General features: G+C 44.6%; 1 protein-coding gene and 1 long non-coding RNA gene across 2 annotated transcripts in view; one reads left to right on the forward strand and one right to left on the reverse strand.

The window, feature by feature from the left end:
- Positions 1-4,167, reverse strand: part of LOC119975088 — a 92,208-nt gene extending 88,041 nt beyond the window's left edge. Inside the window, exon 1 of the long non-coding RNA XR_005462650.1 lies at positions 4,117-4,167. This is a non-coding gene — a long non-coding RNA (uncharacterized LOC119975088). The remainder of the gene's footprint in view (positions 1-4,116) is intronic.
- A 254-nt stretch (positions 4,168-4,421) lies between these two features.
- Positions 4,422-24,657, forward strand: part of rpa1 (replication protein A1) — a 72,516-nt gene continuing 52,280 nt past the window's right edge. The window contains exons 1-4 of the mRNA XM_038814604.1: positions 4,422-4,626; positions 10,817-10,864; positions 19,168-19,240; positions 19,990-20,098. Of these exons, the coding sequence (XP_038670532.1) occupies positions 4,594-4,626; positions 10,817-10,864; positions 19,168-19,240; positions 19,990-20,098 (263 nt within the window). The 5' untranslated portion in view covers positions 4,422-4,593. The remainder of the gene's footprint in view (positions 4,627-10,816; positions 10,865-19,167; positions 19,241-19,989; positions 20,099-24,657) is intronic.

Here is a 24,657-nt window from a genome sequence, read left to right on the forward strand (position 1 = left end):
AGGAAAATGCTTTCAAAAGTAAATTGAATGAGTACATGAGAGAAAAGGAAACAGAAAGAGATGATGGAGGTGGAATGGGAAGAGATTCATACCAGTCTAAGCACGGGCCAGTTGGGCCGAATGGCCTCTTTCTGTGCATTATATTCCATGTAATTCAAATTGCACGGCACAGCAAAGGTGGCATGAAGTGGAGGCTGAAGTCTGAACAGTATGGAGCTTGGGAGTGACTTGTACAGCTGGATGAGGTTCCTGATATAGGAAGAGGTGGAGGAGGATTTAAACGCAACTTTTTGAGTCATTAATAGGGTAGATAATCCTGTAACATTGTCCTGAAATCTTAAGGATTTAAAGATTAATCCTCTGGATACTGTTGTGAGCAATCTTGGAGAAAGGTTGAAGAGGATTCCAGGGGGATGAACTGGTCTTGGTGCAGGATAGGAGAGCGGCAACAGCATTTGTACGAGTTAACAATTTTTCTTTCAAATTATACAATCCAAGGTCAAACCAGACAAAGCACTAGGACAGAATTCTGGCAGGCTCCAAAGAAGGGAGCGGGATGGGAGTGTCAGGATTGGGGGGGGGGGAGGTGGGAGGAACCCGGGGCGGGAAGACCTGGGAGCATGAAGACCTCCAAAGGAAAAACTCCCAGCATCAGCAAGAGGAGGCCCGTGAGTGGTCATTAATTGCTTGGGTCACGAAAATGACAAAAAATATATATTTTTTAAATTATGATTTTTCTCCAGGGTTGCACACAGCCGCATCCTGGAGGTTGATCTCCAATTCTTGGAGACATAAGAACGTCAGAACTAGGAGCAGGAGTCGGCCATCTTGCCCCTCAAGCCTGCTCCGCTATGCAATAAGCTCATGGCCGATACTTTTGTGGACTCGGTTCCACCTACCCGCCCGCTCACATGTAATTCCTTTACTGTTCTAAAATCACCTACCTTGAAAACATTCAGGGAGGTAGCCTCAAATGCTTCACCGGGCAGGGAATTCCACAGATTCACAACCCCTTGGGTGAAGAGGTTCCTCCTCAGCTCAGTCCCAAATCTGCTCCCCCTTATTTTGAGGCTATGCCCCCCTAGTTCTAGTTTCACCCGCCAGTGGCAACAACCTCTCCGCTTCTATCTTAGATAATCCCTTCGTAATTTTATATGTTTCTATAAGACTCCAGGCCAATTCTCGAGGGTAGGCAACCCACTTGAGGCAGACAATTATAGGTTCACGTTCAGCTCCAGGGATGTGAGCTAAAGGCCAGGACTGACGCAGTGCTGCAGTGTCAGAGGTGCTGTTTTTTCACATCTGTACCCTGACCAATATATTTTTAAAAAAATTATTTTTCCTTCAAATTTTTGTCAAAAACAAAATTTTTGCATAACCGTACGCAACAATTAACAGAACAAAATAAATGTTAACCGTATATACAAAGAAAAGAACAATACAACGTAATGATTCCCCCCCCCCCCCCCCCCCCGGATGCTGCTGCTGCTGACCTTTACTGCTCTCCTAGAAAGTCGAGGAACGGCTGCCACCTCCGAGAGAAACCCGCCATGGACCCTCTCAAGGTAAACTTTATTTTCACGAGACTGAGAAACCCGGCCATGTCACTAACCCAGGTCTGTACACTCGGGAGCTTAGAGTCCCTCCACATTAAAATAATCCGTCTCCGGGCTACCAGGGAGGCAAAGGCCTCGTCATCCGTTGCCGGTGCTTATGTAGTTACATTGTATATCTTGTGTTGCCCTATTATGTATTTTCTTTTATTCACTTTTCTTCCCATGTACTTTTTTTTAAAAATAATTTTTATTGAGAAATTTTGATTTTATACAACAATAACGCACCTTAGTAAAATACCGAAAATAACAATAATATTAACAATCATATACATGGGCGGCACGGTGGCACAGTGGTTAGCATTGCTGCCTACGGCGCTGAGGACCCGGGTTCGAATCCCGGCCCTGGGTCACTGTCCGTAAGGAGTTTGCACATTCTCCCCGTGTCTGCGTGGGTTTCACCCCCACAACCCAAAGATGTGCAGGGTAGGTGGGTTGGCTACGCTAAATTGCCCCTTAATTGGAAAAAATAATTGGGTACTCTAAATTTATTTTAAAAAAAACAATCATATACATTCGCCCCATCCCCATGAACAACCCAGCATTTTAACCACAACGCAAATTAACACACTATAAAGTTACAGAATAAACACTACAATAATGCACCCCCCCCCCCCCCCCCCCCCCGGGTTGCTGCTGCTATTGACCCAGTTACCTATCTCTGAGCCAGGAAGTCCAGAAAAGGCTGCCATCGTTTATAGAACCCTTGTATTGATCCTCTCAGGGCAAATTTGACCTTTTCCAATTTTATAAATCCCGCCATGTCACTGATCCAGGTCTCCACGCTTGGGGGCCTTGCATCCTTCCATTGTAACAGAATCCTTCGACGGGCTACTAGGGACGCAAAGGCCAGGACACCGGCCTCTTTCGCCTCCTGCACTCCCGGCTCCACCCCAACCCCAAAAATCGCGAGTCCCCACCCTGGTTTGACCCTGGATCCAACCACCCTCGACACCGTCCCCGCCACCCCCTTCCAGAATTCTTCCAGTGCTGGGCATGCCCAGAACATATGGGCGTGGTTCGCAGGACTCCCCGAACATCTGGTGCACCTGTCCTCACCCCCGAAGAACCTACTCATCCTAGTCCCGGACATGTGGGCCCGGTGCAGCACCTTAAATTGGATGAGACTAAGCCTCGCACATGAGGAGGAGGAGTTGACTCTCTCCAAGGCCTCCGCCCAAGTCCCATCCTCTATCTGCTCCCCGAGTTCCTCCTCCCATTTAGCCTTCAGCTCCTCCATTGACGACTCCTCCACCTCCTGCATTACCTTATAGATGTCAGTTCTTCCCATGTACTTAATGATCTGTTGAGCTGCTCGCAGAAAAATACTTTTCACTGTACCTCGGTACATGTGACAATAAACAAATCCAATCCAATAAGTCGGCCTCTTTCGCTTCCTGAACTCCCGGATCGTCTGACACACCAAAGATCACTATGTCTGGACTTGGCACCACCCACGTGTCTAAGATCTTGGACATTGCCTTAGCAAAACCCTGCCAGAATCCCTTAAGAGCCGGGCATGCCCAGAACATATGGACATGATCTGCAGGGCTGCCCACACACCTCGCACATTTATCCTCAACCTCAGAGAGTCGTGAATACCGCCCAGTCCATCACACGAACCTGCCTCCCATCCATGGACTCCATCTACACCTCCGGCTGCCTGGGGAAAGCGGGCAGCATAATCAAGGATCCCTCCCACCCGGCTTATTCACTTTTCCAACTTCTTCCATCGGGCAGGAGACACAGAAGTCTGAGAACACGCACGAACAGACTCAAAAACAGCTATTTCCCCACTGTCACCAGACTCCTAAATGACCCTCTTATTGACTGACCTCATTAACACTACACACTGTATGCTTCATCCGATGCCAATGCTTATGTAGTTACATTGTATATCTTGTGTTGCCCTATTATGTATTTTCTTGAATTTTGTTTAATTCCCTTTTCTTCCCATGTACTGAATGATCTGTTGAGCTGCTCGCAGAAAAATACTTTTCACTGTACCTCGGTACACGTGACAATAAACAAATCCAATCCAATCCAATCTAACCTTAAAGAGCTTGCTCATCCTGTTTGCCGTCATGTGCGCCCCCTTAAACTGGATTAAGCTGAGCCTGGCACATGATGAAGAGGAATTGACCCTATTTAGGGCATCCGCCCACAGGCCTGCATCCAGCTCCCCACCTAGCTCCTCCTCCCATTTGCCCTTAAGCTCCTCTAGTGGGGCCTCCTCCGCCTCCTGAAGTTCCCGGTAGATGTCCGAAACCCTCCCCTCCCCAGGTGCCGGAGATCACCCTATCCTGCCTGACCAATATTTAACTCACAACCTGATCATTATCACACTGCAGCTTGTGGGAGCTTACTGTGCTCAAAGTGGCCACTGCATTTCCTACACCAGTGTCTGTGCTTCAAAAGTACATCACTGGCTGTAAAAGTACATCACTGGCTGCAAAACACACTGAGATGTCCTGAAAGCCAAATGGAAACCCTTGTTGCTCACAGGTCAGATATGGCCCTCCAGTCTCGAATCGTCCTCCTCCTTCGACGTCATCACGCAATCTCCGTCCCAGCGCCCCTCCAAGCGCAAGTGTTGGCATTGCTCACGCGCAGTGGGGATAATGAAGCCGCGGTGCCCGGAAAGCAGTGGGGCGGGGCGCGCGGGGAGATCACGCATGCGCACTGTCAGCGACCCCCCGCCGTGGCGGTCGGACGGCTCCGAGCGGGAGGCGAGGAAAACCGTGAGACGTCAGCGCGTCAACCCCCCCCACCCCCCGCCAAGTGTAGGCACTGCACAGGCGCAGTGAGGGGAATGAAGCCGAGCCGCCCGGCGAGCAGGCTGACCGCGCCTGCGCGTTGCCAGTACCGGGGCAGCCCCGCAGCGTGCGCTGGGCTGTTTTTGGCGCCACGGTGGGAAAGCGGGAGCGGTTGTTTAGAAGGGATTTCAAAAACCGGCTCGGAGCTCAAAGCGGCGTAAAGGATGGCGTTTCGACTGTCGGAGGGAGCCATATCGGTGCGTACGCAGCACTTTTTACATCGTGAAAATAAATCCCCCCACCACCACCGTGGTGTCGATCCATCATCAGCCAGTGTTGTAGGGAGAGATTCCTCTGCACCAAAGTTGTTCAAATGGGCGACTGTGCATCGAGAAAGGGGGAAACGATAGCATCAGGTCATTAAGTTGTGTTTTAAATTACTGCTGTGAAGGGTTAGGGTGCGTGTGTGGGACGTGAAGCCTCTACACTGGGCCCTGGCTCTGCAAAGCTGCAGGAGTTGAATTTGGCCAATGTTGTAACCTTTAAAACCTCACAACTTTTCTCTCGGATTAAAAATCAAACGGAGCTGCAAATAAATATGGCTATCCCTTTCAGTATGAGTGAGTGCAGACAGTCATAGACTTTACAGTGCAGGAGGAGGCCATTCCGCCCATCGAATCTGCGCCGGCCCTGGGAAAGAGCACCTCCCACCCTTATCCCCGCCCAACCTTTTTTGGGCACTAAGGACAATTTTGCATGACCAATTCACCTGACCTGCACATCTTTGGACTGTGGGAGGAACGCAGACACGGGGAGAACGTGCAGACAGTGACCTAAGCCGGCAATCGAACCTGGGACCCTGGAGCTGTAAGGCATTCTGTGCTGCCCAATTGTGAATTTCCTTCAAAATTTATTAAAAACCCTGCACAGCTTTGTGTTCAGGTGGTTATCTTTTTTAATAATAATCTTCATTATTGTCATAAGTAGGTTTACATTATGATTTTCACAGTAACTTAATTGCAGTGTAAATGTAAACCTACTTGTGGCAGTAATAAAGAACAAAGAAAAGTACAGCACAGGAACAAGCCCTTCGGCCCTCCAAGCCTGTGCCGACCATGCTGCCCGTCTAAACTAAAATCTTCTACACTTCCTGGGTCCGTATCCCTCTATTCCCATCCTATTCATGCATTTGCCCCTTAAAGGTTACTATCGTCCCTGCTTCACCACCTCCGACAGTGAGTTTCAGGCACCCACTACCCTCTGTGTAAAAAAAAACCTTGCCTCGTACATCTCTAAACCTTGCCCCTCGCACCTTAAACCTATGCCCCCTAGTAATAAAGATTACTATAAGTCACTGTGAAAATCCCCTAGTCACCACACTCCGGCGCCTGTTCGGGTACACACAGGGAGAATTCAGAATGTCCAATTCACCCAACAGTATGTCTTTCGGGACTTGTGGGCGGAAACCAGAGCACCCGGAGGAAACCCGCGCAGACACGGGGAGAACATGTAGACTCCTTACAGACAGTGACCCAGTGGGAAATCGAACCTGGGACACTGGTGCTATGAAGCAACAGTGCTAACCACTGTGCTACTAAAGTGTAAATAAAATGTGTCTCCTCTTCCCCCCCCCCCCCCAAGTGTGTTCACAAATGGGCTGGTTTAGCACACAGCTAAACGGCTGGCTTTGAAGGCAGGCCAGCATGGTTCATTTCCTGTGCCAGCCTCCCCGAACAGGTGCTGGAATGTGGCGACTAGGGGCTTTTCACAGCAACTTAATTTGAAGCCTACTTGTGACAAGCGATTTTCATTTCATTTCAAATGTTAGCAGACAAAATTGACACTGAGCCACTGAAGGAGGATGGGTGAATAACTAACGCCATATAATAAAAGAAAAAAGACTACAGATGCTGGAAATCTGAAAGTGCTGGGGAAAACTCAGAAGGTCTGGTAGCATCCGCAGAGAGAGAAGCAGAGTTCTGAAGAAGCATCGTATGGACTCGATTGTTAATCCTCCACTGATGTTGCAAAGTTCCGCAGTGTTTTTCCTGAGTTTTCTGTTGTACAAAATATTACTTACTGGCTTTATTTGCACAGGAAAAAATGCATCAGTGGAGAAAGGCCTGAGGTAGACTTTTCTGATTTGAGGCTGCTTTTAAAACATGATCAACTGAGCGAGCTAACTCAAATTTGTGTTTAGATAATCAAGGTGAGGGAGAAGCTACTGCTTTTCCCCTTCAGGATTTCCCACAATGCCAAACAAGTGTCCACATCGTTGATGAGTATTCACTTGTTACATCAATAGATACGGCAGGCAATTTGAGCACACCAAGGTGCAACAACTAGTTTTGGATTGCTGTGGCAAAGATTGCACACAGACGTATTGGGCTGCACATGCTCATTTTTGTGTTGTACAGTTCTCTGGCTCTATAGCTTAGTCAGTATCTGAGGGAGAAATATAAGTTTATGTTGATCAGAAAATTTTCAAGTCAAATAATCTGAGAATAGAATCTGGCAGCAGGATGACATTTCACATGTCAAGCTTGTGCTGGCTGCTCAAAAGAGGATTCCAATTTTGTCCTGCATCCCAGCTTTTTCCTGTACCCTGCAAATCATTCCTCTTAAGTACACGTTTATTCCTCCTCTGCTTGCTGATTCAGGAATTTAGTAGCAAGCTTAAAGATGACCCACTTAACCATAGAATCACAACAGTGCAGAAGGAGGCCATTCGGCCCATCAGGTCTGCACCGACCCTCTGAAATAGCATCTGTCCGTGTAAACCCACCCAACCTTCACATCTTTGGACACTGACCATGCTAAATTGCCGCTTAATCTACCTAACCTGAATATCTTTGGACTGTAGGGGCAGCAGGGTAGCATGGTGGTTAGCATAAATGCTTCACAGCCCCAGGGTCCCAGGTTCGATTCCCGGCTGGGTCACTGTCTGTGTAGAGTCTGCACGTCCTCCCCCTGTGTGCGTGGGTTTCCTCCGGGTGCTCCGGTTTCCTCCCACAGTCCAAAGATGTGCGGGTTAGGTGGATTGGCCATGATAAATTGCCCGTAGTGTGCTAATAAAAGTAAGGTTACGGGTTGGGTTACGGATATAGGATGGATACGTGGGTTTGAGTAGGGTGATCATGGCTCGGCACAACATTGAGGGCCGAAGGGCCTGTTCTGTGCTGTACTGTTCTATGTTCTATGTATTATTCTGTATTGAAATATTACCTCTTCCATCTAATTAAGCTAATGCATCAATTATTTGAAAGAATTAACTTTTAAATAGATAAATGTACTTTTTCTCAATATTTCAGATTCTAGATCATTTTGTGATTGTTGTCCCCCAAGGCTGCCATTGGCCTCCATTCCCTCTATGAAGCATTTAAAAAAATTTTTTAGAGTACCCAATTATTTTTTTTTTCCCAATTAAGAAACAATTTAGCGTGGCTAATCCACCTAACCTGCACAAATAAAGCCAGTAAGTAATATTTTCGGTTGTGGGGGTGAAACCATTGCAGACATAGGGAGAATGTGCACACTCTACGCGGACAGTGACCCACGGCCGGGGTTCAAACCCGTGTCCTCGGCGCTATACACTGCGCCACATGCTGCCCATATGAAGCACTTATTACCAATTCAAGGAAACACTCAAAAGCACCTGCGCAGCTGCTTTATGCAGTAGCCATGGATGAAATTTACCAATTTCAACGCAGTATCACTGATGTTCTCAGCTTAAATTTGAAGTGACATTACCATTAAAATAACTACTATTTTTACTTGTTTTATCTCTTCAGAATATAAGAGACCCCAAGTTCATGCTCTGGGGGCATGGGTTCAAATCTTAACACGGCAGCCGGTGGTATTTGAATTTAGCTAATAAAATCTGGAATGCAGGGCAGCATGGTGGCGCAGTGATTAGCACTGCTGCCTCACGGCACCAAGGTCCCAAGTTCGACCCCAGCTCTGGGTCACTGTCCGTGTGGAGTTTGCACATCCTCCCTGTGTTTGCGTGGGCTTTGCCCCCACAATCCAAAGATGTGTAGGGTAGGTGGATTGGCCACGCTAAATTTGCCCCTTAATTGGAAAAAATGAATTGGGGACTAAATTTTTTTTTAAAAATCTGGAATGTAAAGCTAGTCTGCGTTATAATGACCATGAAACTGCTATTGATTATCATATCCATTTGGATCACGAATGCCCTTTAGGGAAGGAAATCTGCTGTCTTTACCCGGTCTGATTGACATGTGACTCCAGATCCACATCAATGTGGTTTACTCTTACCTGCCCTCTGAAATGGCCTCACAAGTCACCCAGTTCAAGGGCAATTAGGGATGGACAACAAATGCTAGTCTTGCTGAGAGCTCCCTAGTCCATTGAAAGGATGAGTGAATTTCTCTTTCCTCATATGCTCCAAACCTGGTGCTTTATAACAGGCCCCTCGTGTTAACTTTGCCCGTTTCGTTTTCAAAGGTGAATAAGCAGAGTAGCTCATTATGCAACTTTATAATCTGCCGTATCCCTGGGGCAACACGGTGGCATAATGGTTGGCACTGCTGCCTCACAGCACCAGGGACCCGGGTTTGATTCCGGCAATGGGTGGCTGTGTGCAATTTGCACTTTAGCCCCATGTCTGCATGGGTTTCCTCAGGGTGCTCCTGTTTCCTCCCACAGCCCAAAGATGCGCAGGTTAGGTGGATTGGTCATGCTAAATTGCCCCGCAGCATCCAAAAGGTAAGGTGGCGTTACTGGATTATGGGATACAGTGGAGGCCTGACCCTAGGTAGGGTGCTCTTCCAGAGGATTGGTGCAGATTCGATGGGCTGAATGGCCTCCTGCACAAGGTCTTCTATGATAGAAGACCATAGACATAGGAGCAGAATTAGGCCACTTGGCCCATCGAGTCTGCTCCGCCATTCAAACATAGCTGATATTTTCTCATCCCCATTCTCCTGCCTTCTCCCCATAACCCCTGATTCCCTTATTGATCAAAAACCTATCTGTCTCTGTTTTCAAGACACTCAGTGATTTGGCCTCCACAGCCTTCGGCGGCAAAGAGTTCCACAGATTCACCACTCTCTGGCTGAAGAAATTGCTCCCCATCTCTGTTTTAAAGGATTGTCACTTTAGTCTGAGATTGTGTCCTCTGCTTCTAGTTTTTCCTACAAGTGGAAACATTCTCTCCACGTCTACTCTATCCAGGCCACGCAGTATCCTGTAAGTTTCAGTAAGATCCCCCTCATCCTTCTGAACTCCCAACGAGTACAGACCCAGAGTCCTCAACCTTTCCTCATACGACAAGCTTGATATGTGCCTCAAACACAGGATTACACCAACGTTTTTCCTTTCTGCATCTTGTGTGCTGTTTCATTGCATTGTAGAACAAAACTTGGCATCAAGCCACAGGTGATATTGGACAGGTGGCTAAAAGCTTGGTTGTAGAGCTAGGTTTTAAGGAACATCTTCAAAGTGGAATGAGAGGCACAGCAGCAGTGAACTTAAGACCAGGCATCTAAAGGGACACTCTTTAGCATTAAATAAATTTGCCTGTTGGCTTAAAGCTCAAATCAGGTAGCATTTTATTGTAAAATGCTGAAAATATACTCAATATTTGTGTACGACAATGTCAAAATCATCTAATTTTAGATCAAAGAATGCAATCTAAATAGGAGCCATAAATGTGACTTTAAAATTCTACTTGGAGCATTGATGTACAATAGTGTCAAAAACCATTTGCTACTTGCTTGATTTGCCACTCAATTTAATGACAAGTTCGTTGTCCTTCTGAGGTGATATTGGTTGAGATCTAAGATCACGTAAAGTGGGGACCAAGATTGTTGTCATTATTTGCCAGACTTTGTACTTAATATTATTCTTAATAATATTGAATATCCAAATCCTGTGCTAGTTTTATTGGTGGCACTGTTGCTTCACAGCGTCAGGGTCCCGGGTTCAATTCTTGGCTTGGGTCACCGTCTGTGCGGAGTCTGCTTGTTCTCCCCGTGTCTGCGTAGGTTTCCTCCGGGTGCTCCGGCTTTCTCCCACAAGTCCCGAAAGACGTGCTGCTAGGTGAATTGGACATTCTGAATTCTCCCTCAATGTACCCGAACAGGCATCAGAGTGTGGCGACTAGGGGATTTTCACTAACTTCATTGCAGTGTTAATAAAGATTATTATGATTTGGGGAGGCATGCAGTGCTGAGATTTTGATTCATGTCTGCAATATGAAGTGATGTAATGGATTGGGGGTGATGCTGAAGGAGTGGGCAGAACTTTCCTAGCTGTAGCTTCCCTGAGGTATAATGTTTCCGAATAATCTCGTATTACAAACTCACTTTTCAATTTGATTGCAAAGTACTTTGACCAAAAGGCCTACCTTTTATGGTCATTTGACTGTTAGTTTGTCATTTCTGTGAAAAGGGCAATACACATCTCTTCCACTTTGTTTTACAGTCAATAGTTCAAGGAGGAACTCCTTCACAGCCACTTTTACAAGTTATTGTAAGTATCTTATTTTCTGCTGTATATTACTGCCTTTTAATTAGGTCAACTGATTTGGCATTGCACATCATGCAAATGACTCCACTTAACTATGTGTCAAACGTGATTTGCAGACTGAGTAACAGAGTTTTACATAAAATCAAGTCCCACAGCAATGAATGTACTGGTTTTTGAGCGTATGAGCAATAATACGTTATTTGCCCAATTTGTAATCTGCTAACTTATTCCACTTATTGGTGAGACTTAAAATTATTTTTCTGCATGTGAATTAATGTTTAGCCAAAAGATATTAAGCGGTAATATTAACCAGGGGCTGGTTTAGCACAGGGCTAAATCGCCGGCTTTGAAAGCAGACAAAGGCAGGCCAGCAGCACGGTTCAATTCCCGTACCAGCCTCCCCGAACAGGTGCCGAATGTGGCGACTAGGGGCTTTTCACAGTGACTTCATTTGAAGGCTACTTGTGACAATAAGCGATTTTCATTTTCATTTTCAGTATGCCTTGGTGCTTCCCCCCCCCCCCCATTCATGTGCCATTGTATTCTGGATAGAAAAGTGGTGAGGAGGTAAATTAGGAGTCCTCTGCCAGTGATGCTCTTGATATTCCATACTGGGGGTGGGGGAGAGATTCTTGAGTACTCGATGTGTTCATGTATTCTTTTATTTTCAGTTTCTGTTCGCCATGTAGAAAAACACCCTGGTGTGCTTCAAATGTGCTGCAATAATAATTGTCAGTTAATCTCATATTTAGTCAAAGTGCTATGGTACCAGTTTGTATCATAACTGGATGAGAAGATTCCAGAATGGAACCCTGGCTCAAAAGACTAACTTTTTTTTTGTAAAATGTGGAAGAACGGCCACTAATTAGTTTTAGCAACAAAGAAAAAAATGTTTATCAAACACAAAAAATTGGATGATGATACAATACAAGCTTCCCCCCCCCCCCCAGCCCTTCCCTTAGTTTAACAATTACACACTAGTTTTAAGATTAACATGGGTTACAAAGTACATCTTGGGTAGCACAGTGGGTAGCACTGTTGCTCCACCGCTCCAGGGTCCAAGGTTCGATTCCCGGTTGGGTCACTGTCTGTGGAGTCTGCTCGTTCTCCCTGTGTCTGCGTGTGTTTCCCCAGGGTGCTCCGGTTTCCTCCCACAAGTCCCAAAAGATGTGCTGTTAGGTAATCATATCATAGAATTTACAGTGCAGAAGGAGGCCATTTGGTCCATTGAGTCTGCATCGGCCCTTGGAAAGAGCATCCTACCCAAGCCCACACCTCTATCCCCGTAACCCAATAACCCCATCAAACCTTTTTGGACACAAAGAGCAATTTAGCATGGCCAATCCAGCTAACCTGCACATCTTTGGACTGGGAGGAAACCAGAGCATCTGGAGGAAACCCACGCAGACATGGAGAACGTGCAGGCTCCACACAGACAGTGACCCAAGCTGGGAATTGAACCTGGGATCCTGGAGCTGTGAAGCAACTGTGCTAACCACTGCTACCGTGCTGCCCACGAATTTGGACATTCTGAATTCTCTCTCCGTGTACCTGAACAGGTGCCGGAATGTGGCGACTATGGGCTTTTCACAGTAACTTCTTTGCAATGTTAATGTAAGCCTACTTGTGACAATAAAGATTATTATTATAATCTACAATGGTCTCATTAACACAAAGTCCCCTTTGAGCACACAAGATGACTGTGGGCAAATACACTCTCCACTCTGAACCCCAAGTGAATGTATGCTTGTGGATGTCTCCTCAGAATCTCCCCAGATGAATGTCACTTGAGAGTTTACAAACTCCACTCCCAAAATCTTCTCCCATAATTATGATTTCCCTTAGTGATTTACATTCCGAAATCCAGACAAGATTTTCCAAATGATACTTTTGAACAAAGCTTCCACTCACTTTTAACAGTGAATCCAGTCCAGGATTTTACACCAACCCCTTTAGGATTTATTTGTCTTAACTACTGTGCAAACTGCTCACAATTGCTTTAACTTTTGCCAGACTGTATTAAATTGACAATTCCATCTACCTCTGAAGTCTGCTGACCCCGGTTGAATCTAGTTGCTGCAATAATCTTTTTTAGCTCCGACACTTTTCACTCTTCCTTGCACTCTCCTGAGTGGTCTCTGTTTTTTTAACTTCAGGTGATTTAAACATTGTTTCTCTTCCAATTCCCTGGATATCTGAACTGTTAACTTGTACTTGAGTAAACTTGCCTCTTTGCATCTCCCGTCCTATCCAGTTTTTCTTCTGGCAGAGTTGAGAGATGGTCACTCCCCAAGATCCTGTCTCGAACTTCCCACAAATTCAGCTAAAACTTAAAAGCTTTTCTATTGTACAAGGCCCTGTTGCTAAGCAACACCCATATGCTTCTGCCTTTTATTTATTCTTCATGCTGTAGCCCTCTCTGAGCACCATAAGAATACAGTTGAAACTTAACCAATCCTGACACATACAAAACACCTTTGTACAGCATGAATCTAACTAGGTCTTACCCTTCCACGTACAGAAACATAAAATTAAACCCACTTAAAACTACCTTATTTCTAATGTTTACCAATACAAATATAAATCCCTTGAAACTATCTTTGTTTCAACGGGAAGTATTTAGCATAATATGCTTATTAATAAAAATACAAAATGTCACTTCTGGTGACTGCCATGGAGTGAGTGGTCGCACATTTGGTGGCTCCTGCTGAAAGCAAATTTATTTGGCCTTTTCCCAGCCTGTGGAGCGAAGTATTTTAGGGCAAAATGTACAGGAGTGGGGAAGATAATACTCCTCCAGTGTGGCTGGTGCATGGATCCGCAGGCGAGGAGCGCCATGAGAAAGAAAGTGCTGTTGGATTAGTAGAGTTCTCGTGGTGTGCCACCAGGGAAGATGGCGGAGAGCAAGGGGCTGCACTGCTTGCTCAGTGGGCGAAGGTGCAGATGGTGGAGTTCGTGAATGATTTTCGGCAGTAGAGGAAAGAGGCCTTGGGCGTCCTAGCCATGCTGGTGGGACCACTGAGGTCTGGGATTGAGCGAGTGGAGCAGAGGCTGGAGTTCCAGGGCCTGACGATCCAGAAAGTGGAGGAGGTGGCAGGGGAGCATGAGCAGCAGTTTGCCTCGTTGGTGGCTGAGCTGGGAATGATGTGGGAGAGCCAGAAAAGGCTGAGGGAGAAGGTGGAAGATTTGGAGAATCTCTCTAGAAGGCAAAACCTAAAGATTGTCGGGATGCCTGAAGGTGTTGAGGGTGCGGAGGCCGCGGTGTATGTGGCAAAGATGTTGGAGAAGTTGATGGGGGGTGGGGTCTTTGATCGGCTCCTGAGGAGGAGGTCGCAGGCAGGAGAGGCTCCGAGGGCGATGGTGGTGTGGGTGCACCGCTTTCTGGACAAGACGGTCTTTAGATCGGCGAGGCAGACCAGGAAATGTACCTGGAAAGGGGAATGAGTTGCGGGTGTACCATGACGTGGCTGTGGAGCTGGCGAAGGGGAAGCCTGGGTTTAATCGGATTAAGGCTGCCCTCGTTAAAAAGGGAGTGAAGTTTGGGGTACAGTACCCAGCCCGTCTGTGGGTGACGTTCCAGAAGTGAGTGGTATTTCAACACGCCAGAGGAGATGATGGCATTTATGAGAGCCAATGAACTGGGAGGAGTGTGAGGACATTGAACTTTGGAGAAGTTTTTGGGTGTTCTTTCAACTGTTGGTGGTGGGTTTTTGGAGGCAGGCTTTGACAGGGGTGCGACAATAGTGAGTGTGCCTTTTATGACTCTGAGGCATAGATGGTTGGGTTGGTTGGTTGGGGGGAAGGGAATTGGAGGGAGGTAGGATGGTTGAAAGCCTTGGCTGTGGACTGTCATGCTGGCTGGGCGAGCTAGTTAACGGAAGTGAAGTGGGTTGCCAGGGAGAAGGCGTGGAGGGGCAGAGTTGATTTTTCGTTTGGTGGGGGTAAGCTGACATAATGGTTGGTGTGGCGCAGTTTGGAAGAGATTGATGACGATTGATTTAATTTGAGGACTTGATTTATTGTCACATGTACCGAAATACAATGAAAAGTATTTTATAGAAGGTTGTATGAGTCGGGGCCCCCGACCAGGGAGGAAGGGGATGTGGTGGTTTCTGGACATGCTGCCGTCTCCCAAAGTAGAGCAGGGACTGGGGCCTCAATTGGGCAGAAGGAGGTGATGGCGAGTATGAGGGTGATGCAGACAGGGAAGGCCCCGGGCCAGACAGGTTCCTGGTCGAGTTCTAAGAAAGGTTTGTGACAGGCCTGGGGCCACTGCTGTCGAGGGCGTATAACGAAGCTAGGGAGAAGTGGAAACTCCCTTCTACATTGTCACAGGCTTCCATCTCCCTGATATTAAAGAAGGATAAGGATCTGGAGCAGTGCGGGTCGAACAGCCCGATATCACTACAGAACGTAGATGCCAAGCCGCTGGCGACGGTGTTGGCCTCGCGAATTATGGACTGCATCCCGGGGGTGATAGGTTAAGATTTGTGAAGGGGAGGCAGTTGTTGACGAATGTGAGGAGGCTGCTTAATGTAATCAAGATGCCTTCGGAGGGTCTGGAGAGGGATTGAACGGGGGGGCGACGAGTACAGGGTCTCATTGTATGCTGACGACATGTTGACGTATATTTTAGGCGAATCAATCTAAGTCAACCTCCTCTGAACTGCCTCCAATGCCACTACATCTTTCCTCAAATAAGGGGACCAAAACTGCACAATCCTTCAGGTGTGGTCTTACCAATGCCTTGTATAGTTGCAACAACACTTCCTTACCTTTTATACTCAATCCCATTTGCTATATTTGCCACCATTCCATTTGCTTTACTTATTATCGGTTGCACCTGCATGCACATTTACTGTGACTCATGTATGAGGTTACCCAGATCCCTCTGCATCGGAGCACCCCAAAGTGTCTCCCCATTTAGATAATAAGTTGCCTTTCCCTTTTTCCGACCAAAATGCATAACCTCACATTTATTCACGTTAAACTCTATCTGCCATATTTTGGCCCACTCTCCTAACCTATCTATATCCATTTGTAAGATTCTTATTTCCTCATTGCAACTTTCTGTCCCGCCTATTTTTGTGTCATCTGCAATTCTGGCTATAGAACCTTCTATCCCTGTATCCAAATCGTTAATATAGATTGTAAATAGCTGGGGACCAAGGACCGAACCCTGTGGCAACCCACTAGTTATATCTTGCCATCCAGAAAAAGACCCATTTATCCCGACTCTCTGTCTCCAGTCCATCAGCCAGTCTTCTATCAAAGCTAATAAGTTACCCCAATCCCATGCGATCTCCCCTTGTGAATCAACCCTCTGTGCGGCACCTTATCAAATGACTTCTGGAAGTCCAGATGTACTACATCTATAGGATCCCCATTACCCACTTTGCTTGTTACATCTTCGAAGAACTCGAGCAAATTAGCCAAACATGATTTGCCCTTCATAAAACCATGCTGACTCTGATGGATAGTGCTTTCCAAATGTCCTGATATTACGTCCTTGATAATTGATTCTAATAACAACAACAGATGTTGAGCTAACTGGCCTGTAATTTCCCACATTTTGCCCCTCTCCCTTTTAGAATAAGGGCGTTATGTTTGCATTTTTGTAATCCACTGGAACCTTTCCCGTGTCCATGGAATTTAGGAATATCATAACCAATGGATCCACTATCTCTGCTGCTACTTCCTTTATCACTCTAGGATGCAGGCCATCATGCCGTGGACATGTGTCTGCCCTCAATCCCAAGAGTTTGTTGAGTACCGTTTCCCTATTGATGTTGATTGTTCCAAGTTCCACCCTTTCTATGACCTCTGAATTGCCCGTTCCTTTAGGAATGGTACTAGTGTCCTCTGTGAAAACTGAGGCACAGTATTGATTTAACATCTCTGCCATTTCTGTGTTCCCCACTATTAATTCACCAGTTTCATCTTCCAAGGGGCCAACATTCACCTTAGCGACTCTCTTCCCTTTCATGTGCCTCTACCATTCTCGCCAGCCAGCGACTCAGTGGGCCCATTGGTCGTGTTGGCCCTAAGGGTGTGGAGGCTCCCCCTTGATGAACTTCATCAACTGCTCCACAAGCAGGTAATGACGACGCTCCCGACACCGCCATGCTTTCAGTTACTGCGCCAGGCTTATCCTCCACCTCGTGAGCCAAGGCTTTACTCTGTTTTTGCTGGGTGTTGTAACCAGCTGACATTCTACTTTGGCAGAGAAACCCTCCAATTATTTTGCACTTTTGCCAAACAAAGCACCCATTAACTGGGCAGAAACTGCCAAAACCAAAGCCTCCCAGCCAGAACCACCTTGTGTGCAACTGATCAGCACATGGTCGCCACCGGATGTCGCTAGCCACTTCATTTAAGCTGTTGGACAATTGCGAGAGCCGAGGTTTCCACTGGTCTTCTGGATCCCCTTACCACTCGAACCGGACCAAATCAGAAGGCTCCAGCATAAGGAACATCAGGGAAGGAGAACATCACCGTGGCATTTTATGACCACCTCCTGGAATAAAGTGTCCAGCTGATATTCTTCCTTCCCTGAGGTACCACAGTGTCTGTAGCACGGTCCCCAGCTCAATAACTGAGCTGAAATTCCAGCAACCACCAACAGTTATGCAGACATGCATGCCCTGATTTACGTAGGTATCCAGAATCTCACACATCTTAAAATCGCAGCATATTGCCTGCACAATCGTGTATTTTGAAATAAAATTTAAAAAGGAAAGTTCTGCTTCTAAAAATAATGTATTTTGAGTCTGGTAACTTGATGCAGTTTGATTAATATAACTGAAAATAGGTTTATCATAATTTTAAAAATAAAATGATTTTAGAGTACCCAATTCATTTTTTCCAATTAAGGGGCAACTTAGCTTGGCTAATCCGGTACAGGCAGTATGGTAGCACAGTAGTTAGCGCAGTTGCTTCACAGCTCCAGGGTCCCAGATTCGATTTCCGGCTTGGGTCACTGTCTGTGCGGAGTTTGCACGTTCTCTTTGTGTCTGCGTTGGTTTCCTCCCACAATCCAAAGATGTGCAGGTTAATTGCCCTTAGTGTCCAAAAAGGTTAAGTGGGTTACAGGGATAGAGTGGAGGCATGGGCTTAAGTAGGGTTCTCTTTCCAAGAGGCGGTGCAGACTCGATGGGCCGAATGGCCTCCTGCTGCCCTGTAAATTCTATGAATCCACCCACCCGGCACATCTTTTGGGGTTTTGGGGGTGAGACTCACGCAGAGACGGAGAGAATGTGCAAACTCCACATGGACAGATGCAAACTCCACACAGACAGGGCTTTATCCCAAAATGAACATGACTGTGCAACACCTGTGAGTAACCTGATTTTAAATTGCTGAAAATGACTTTAAAGAAACATGCAGACCATTTGCTAGTAAAATTGAGGTGTGGTAAACACTTTCCTACCAGTTAACAAAGATACATTCAGAAAATACTACATCAGTGTCCATGAGTGTCCAAAAGGACCAGTTCAATTTTAACACCTGCCCTTTTACCACCTCCCTCCTCACCCTTCAAGGCCCCAAATACTCCTTTCAGGTGAAGCAACATTTCACTTGCACCTCCTTCAATTTGTTCTACTATTTTTGCTTCTCTCAAAGCGGATTCCTTGACATTGGTGAGAGAAAACAGAGACTGAGTGACCTGAGTTTTCCCAGCATTTTGTTTCTGTTTCAATTTGTAGAGCTACCTTGAAGGCCTGCAAAGTTAGCAGCAATTTCCAATGGTGGTTAATTCAACTTGGGAATAAGATCATCATTGTCCAGCACAAGTTTATTAAATTAATTCAAAAGAAATTAAGGGAACTCGTTCTTTTGACCGCATTGCATCAATTTGGGGCAAATTGCTCAGAAAAAGCCAACAAAACAGTAGAAACTCCAACCTTGTGATTATCTTTTAAGTTCCAAATTGGGTTCCAGCAATTATGTTTGCAGCATTAAATTGTTCAAGTTTGGACATGCCAGTTTGGATGAATCTGCAAACTGGAAAGTCTCTTCTGCTTACTGTCACACAAATCAATTGTATTATATAATTGTTGCAGTCTCTCACAACGACAGTTTAATATCCAATTTTCCCTCTCATTGGTTCTGATGAAGAGTCAAGCGGACTGTAAGTGTTAACTCTTTTCTCACACTACAGATGCTGCCAGACCTGCTGAGTTTTTCCAGCATTCTCTGTTCCTGTTTTGGATTCCAGCATCTGCAGCATTTTGCTTATTTTATTGTATTATATAGTTGTTTACAGCCGATTCTGCCATATAAGAAATTTATCTTGATTTGTATAGAGTATCCGACGCATTACAAATGGGCCCCCAAGGTATCGTGTACTAATGAGTGATGGAATCAATACACTGTCATGTAAGTATTGCAGATCCAAATTTGTTTACATTAGCTAACTAAATGTAATTACTTGTTCAACCAATTCATTGAATTTTATGCAACGTATTAGCATACTGATCATGGATTTGCTCCTCCAATATTTAACTGGAACTACTCTACAACCACTTGTATGATGCTTTTTGACATAATGAAAGGGCACTTCAGAAATAGAAGGCAGAAATTGTGATGTGATTGAAAACATGCCTGCAGACATAGATTTGTGTAGGAGAAATGTGCTAAGCTCAAGCGTGTGTTTTGAACACAGGACAGTGATGATTGACAGCCTTGCACTGGTGGAGGGGAGGCAGCACATAGTTGGCCGGAGCTGGTTACATGTGGAATGTAGAAGGATTTGGACTTTATAACCATTTGAACTAGTTAGCTTTGAACTGCCGATTGTTCAGCTGGAGGAAAGTCTTGGCTTTTACCCATGACTTGATGTTTGGCCAGCAGCAGCAGTTATGTAGCTGAGATATAGTTGGGAAGTCATCAGTATGCATTTGGATGGGAACATCATGTTTGCAGCTTGTGTTGCTGAGCAAAACTGAGCTCCCAATCTTTGTCATCTGACCTAATATGTGGCTTGCTGTCATATTTTATTTTATTATGTTCCTGTGAAGTGCCTTGGGACATTTTGTTTTATTAAAGGTATTGATGGATGTAGAGTTAGGACACGAGAAACAAAGCTCTGATAAGATCAATACAATATATGATTCTTCTTCTTATAGCTTTCCTGCTAGCAACTCAGCTGAACTACATGGGTGATGAGGGTCTTATTGCAGTAAACTGTGTCTGCCAGATCAACCGGTTCATCTGTAACACAATGAAGGATGGAAGGTATGTGAGCAGTGAAAATTACATTCATGTTTAAAAGGTAAAGGGTTTCCCCATGCAATAAAGGACAATCTCACTTGGCCAAGAGGAGGAGAAAATTTGAGGGCGAGTCAAAATATACTTCCAAATGTCTGGATGTCCCATAAAATTCCTACTGTGCGGAAGGAGGTCATTCAACCCATTGAGTCTGCACTGACCCTCTGAAAGAGCACCCTACCTCGGCCCATTTCCCGTAACCCTACCTAACCTGCGCATTTTTTGGGGCACTAAAGGACAATTTAGCATGGCTAATCCAGCTAACCTGCATATTTTTGAACTGTGGGTGGAAACTGGAGCACCCGGAGGAAACCTACGCAGACAAAGGGGAGAAAGTACAAACTTCACACAGTCATCCAAGGCCAGAATTGAAATCATTAGTGTCCAAATATGTACGGTTTAGATGGATTGGCCAATGTGCGGGGTTATGGGGATAGGGCAGGGGAGTGGGCCTAGGTACAGTGCTATTTTGGGGGTTTGGTGCAGATTCGATGGGCTGAATGACCTGAATTGTAGAGATTCGACGGGCATCGTCAGATGGTGAAAGGTGCTACCTAAATACGCTTTTATTTCTTTTTAATCATACTGGAAAATACAGCTAGTTTACACTCAGCGAGGTCTTAGAGATGTAAGACCAGCTAGTCTGGTAGTATGAGTTGACATAAATTTGACAAATTTGATAAATTTAACAGTTGAAAAGACACTGTTCTTTTATAGAACCATAGAATATTTTCTATTGAGCTGTACAGGATCATGGTTTAATGTCTTCATGGCACCTCCTACTTCATAAATAGCTCAATTGTTTGTAAATTGCTTCAGCTGGCACAGTGGTTGTGGCATTAGGGTTTGGCTTAAATAACATCTTAAGTTATGTGCACAAATTCTGGATTAAGCTTTGAACCTACTAAAATATGTAATATTTAAATAATGACCTACTTTAATAAGAGCTCAAAATAATAAAATGGCAGATTCTGTGCTGTTGGCAATAGTAATGTGCAGTCCGTTTCCAGTAGATGCTGAGTGGTTGTTTCCCCTTTTGGGAGAGTTTCGGACCAGAGTGCATAATGTCAGAGTAAGGGCTCGTCGATTTAAGATAGGGATGAAGAGGAATTTCTTCTTGGGGTAGTGAATCTGTGGAATTTATTACTGTGTGTTTGGGTCATTAAGTATGTTGAAGATAGACAGATGATTTTTAATTGTTGTGGGAATAAGGCGGGAAAGTAGAGTTGAGGATTATCGCATCCGATCCAATTTAATGGCGGAGCAGAGTCGGATGAGCTGAATGGCCTACTTCTGCTTCTACGTCTTACGGTTTTATTCAACTTCAAAAGATGATTGCATATTTCATCTAAATCTGGGGGGGGGGTTATATAAAAATGACCTCTAGGGAGTTCTGAATATTTAAAATGAGAGATAAGATTCAGTGAGCTGTTCTTATAGCAGGTTTATCCAGACATTGAATAAACTTGACAAACAAGTGCAATTATGGTGTGTGTTTCTGGGGACCTTTTTCAGTGAACATCAAAGAATGACAAAAAGATTGATGAGGGAAGCACAAGAGAAAGCTCACTAGTATGAAGTCAGATAGTAATAGTTTCTGTGGATGTTTAAATAAGAAACTAGTTAACAAAGTGAGCATTGGTCCTATAGAAAGCGAATTGTGGTGGAAGGGAAGGCTACAGTGGATGAATTAAACAAGTACATCGCATAGGTCTTCATTATGGAACATACAAATAACATCCCAAAAATAGTTGTAAATCAGGAAGGGAGAGGGGAACTCTGGGAAAATTACAGTTACCAGGAAAGTGCTGTTGAGCAAATGTTTGGATCTGCGGGGTGACATCCTGGGTCCCTAAGAAGTGGATAATGATATTGTTGATGCTTGGTTGTGCCAATAAAGATTATTTTTTTTAAAAGATTATATAATTTTCCAAAATCCCCAAGATTTGGGGAAGGTTGCATTGGGTTGGGAAATGGCAAATGTACCCCTTATCTCAATAAGGGAAAGAGACAGAAAGCAGAAAACCATATGTGTCATGGGGAAAAATGTTGCAAGCCATTATTAAAGATGTTACAACAGGGCACTTGGTAATCAGGCAGAATCAACTTGGTTTTGTGAAAGGGAAATCATGTTTCACCAATTTATTGGAGTTCTTTAAAGGAGGCACATGTCCTGTGGATGTACTGTACTTTGATTTCCAGAAGTCGCCACATCAAAGGTTATTACAGAAAATGGTGTGGGGGTAACATTTGCATGGATTGAAGACTGGCTGGCTAACAGAAGAGAGAGAGAGAGTTGGCATCAATGGATCCTTTTCTGGTTAACAGGATGTGACAAGTGCTGGGGCCTCAACATTTTACAATTTATATAAATTACTTGGATGAAGGGACTGAAGGTATGGTTGCTAAATTTGACGACGTCACAAAGATAGGTAGGAAAGTAAATTGTGAAGAGTACGTAAGGAGGCTACAAAGGGAAATAGATAGGTTAAGTGAGTGGAGTGGGCAAAATTCTGGCAAATGGAATCCAATGTGGGCAAATATGAAACTGCCCATTTTGGCAGTAAGAATAAAGAAGGAGCTTATTATCAAACTGGTGAGATGGCAGAGCTCTGAGGTGCAGAAGGATCTGGGTGTCCGAATGCTTGAAGCAAAAAAGGCTAGCATGTTAGTGCAGTATGTAATTAAGAAACTAATAATATTATTGTTTATTATGAGGTAAATTGATCACAAAAGTTAGGTAGGTTATACTTCAGTTGCACAGAGCATTAGTTAAACCACAATTAGTATTGTGCACAGTATTAGTTTCCTTATTTAAAGAAAGATGTAAGTACATTAGAAACAGTTCAAAGAAGGGTAACGAGACTAATTCCAGGAATGGACAGACTGTCTTGTGCAAAAAGGTAGCGAGGTTAGGTTATATCCACTAGAGTTTAGAAGAGTTTAAGAAAACAAAACCCTTAAGATCATGAGGCGTACTGACATGGTGAGGCGTACTGACAGGGTGGATGTGGAGTGGATGTTTCTTATGGGAGAATTTAGAACTGGGGTATATTTTTGAAAAAAAATAAGTGTTCGCTCATTTAAAACTGAGATGAGGAGAAGTTTTTTCTGACGGTCATGATTGTCTGGAACACACTCTTCCCCAAAAGGTGGTGGAAGCAGCGACAATGAATATTTTTAAAGCCGATCTGGATAGAATCTTGATTAACAAGGGAGTGAATGGTTATCGGGGGCAGGCAAGAATGTGTGGTTGAAGTTACAATCAGATCATGATCTTATTGAATAGCGGAACATGCTCGAGGGCCAAGTACCCTACGTCTGCTCCCAATTCGGATGTTTTTATGTCCATATAACTGATCACTATCAGTGATCAACACTGAAATTTATTTTAACTGCTAGTTTGAAGCTTGTCTGGCCCCAGATAAACTGAAGATGGGACTCGCTGTCTGTAGCAGACAAATTACAAATGGAAACATTATTACTTGCACAGGAATTAATTAACCACAACAAGAATGATATTGATTTTTTAATATTTGGCTATGTTTCACGGGACAATCTTGCAGTAAATTTGGACTTGTGCTAACATTCATTTGAAAGAGAGAGCCCTCTGATCCACTGGTGGATTACTTGTGCCAGCTGTTAATGCAAGGGTCATATTGATACTTGCTGCTGCTTCAGTTCTCTGCCTGATCCACAGGTCTTCAATCTGTCCATGAGATGGGGAAGAAGGCAGATCCAGAATACACCCCAGCCGGAATGGGGATTGAACCTCGTGCTGTTGGCACTAATCTGATCCACTCTGGCCTTCCAGTCAACTAGCCCTCCAAGGAGTCCGGATTGCTATGGCAATATGCACCTTTACAATTTTATTGCAGTCCAGAGATGAATAATGATGGTAGAGGCTCCAGTTTTCTTTGAATCACATAGCTGATCAGGAATCTCTCTCTCTCTTGCCACCTCCCATTGGCATATGTTGGAAAGGTTTGCAGGTTAATACTTACGGTTTGCCACATTACGAACACCTGCTTTGGCCATCAAGTTCTGAAGTGGGACTTGAACCAGGTGCTTCTGGCTCCTCATCAGTACGTGCCACAATTGGAAGTGTGAACATCTTCCCTTGCTTTCCCACTGTCTGTACTATGTTCTTCCATTTATGATTACCCACTTCACTTGTCTTTCAGTACTCCCTACTTCCATAACTCCCAGCTACAACAATGGAAAGAAAGTAAATTCAGTTCTGTAGCATTTCTGGCTCAACTTTGCAACTTGAAACTCCTTGTCTTTCTGCATTCAATATATTTTTTTTTAAAATAATTTTTATTGAAAAATTTTGTATTTATATAACAACGAACCGCAATAAAATATTAACAATAACAATAATGATAACAGTCATAAACATTCGCCCATCCCCAATGAACAACAAAACAAAACATTTAACAACAACTTAAATTAACACAATATTAAGTTAAATAACCGTAGAAAAGATAGAAACAATAATAAAGAACACCCCCCCCCCTCTCCCG

Source organism: Scyliorhinus canicula, chromosome 12 (assembly GCF_902713615.1).
Source record: "Scyliorhinus canicula chromosome 12, sScyCan1.1, whole genome shotgun sequence".
NCBI lineage: Eukaryota > Metazoa > Chordata > Chondrichthyes > Carcharhiniformes > Scyliorhinidae > Scyliorhinus > Scyliorhinus canicula.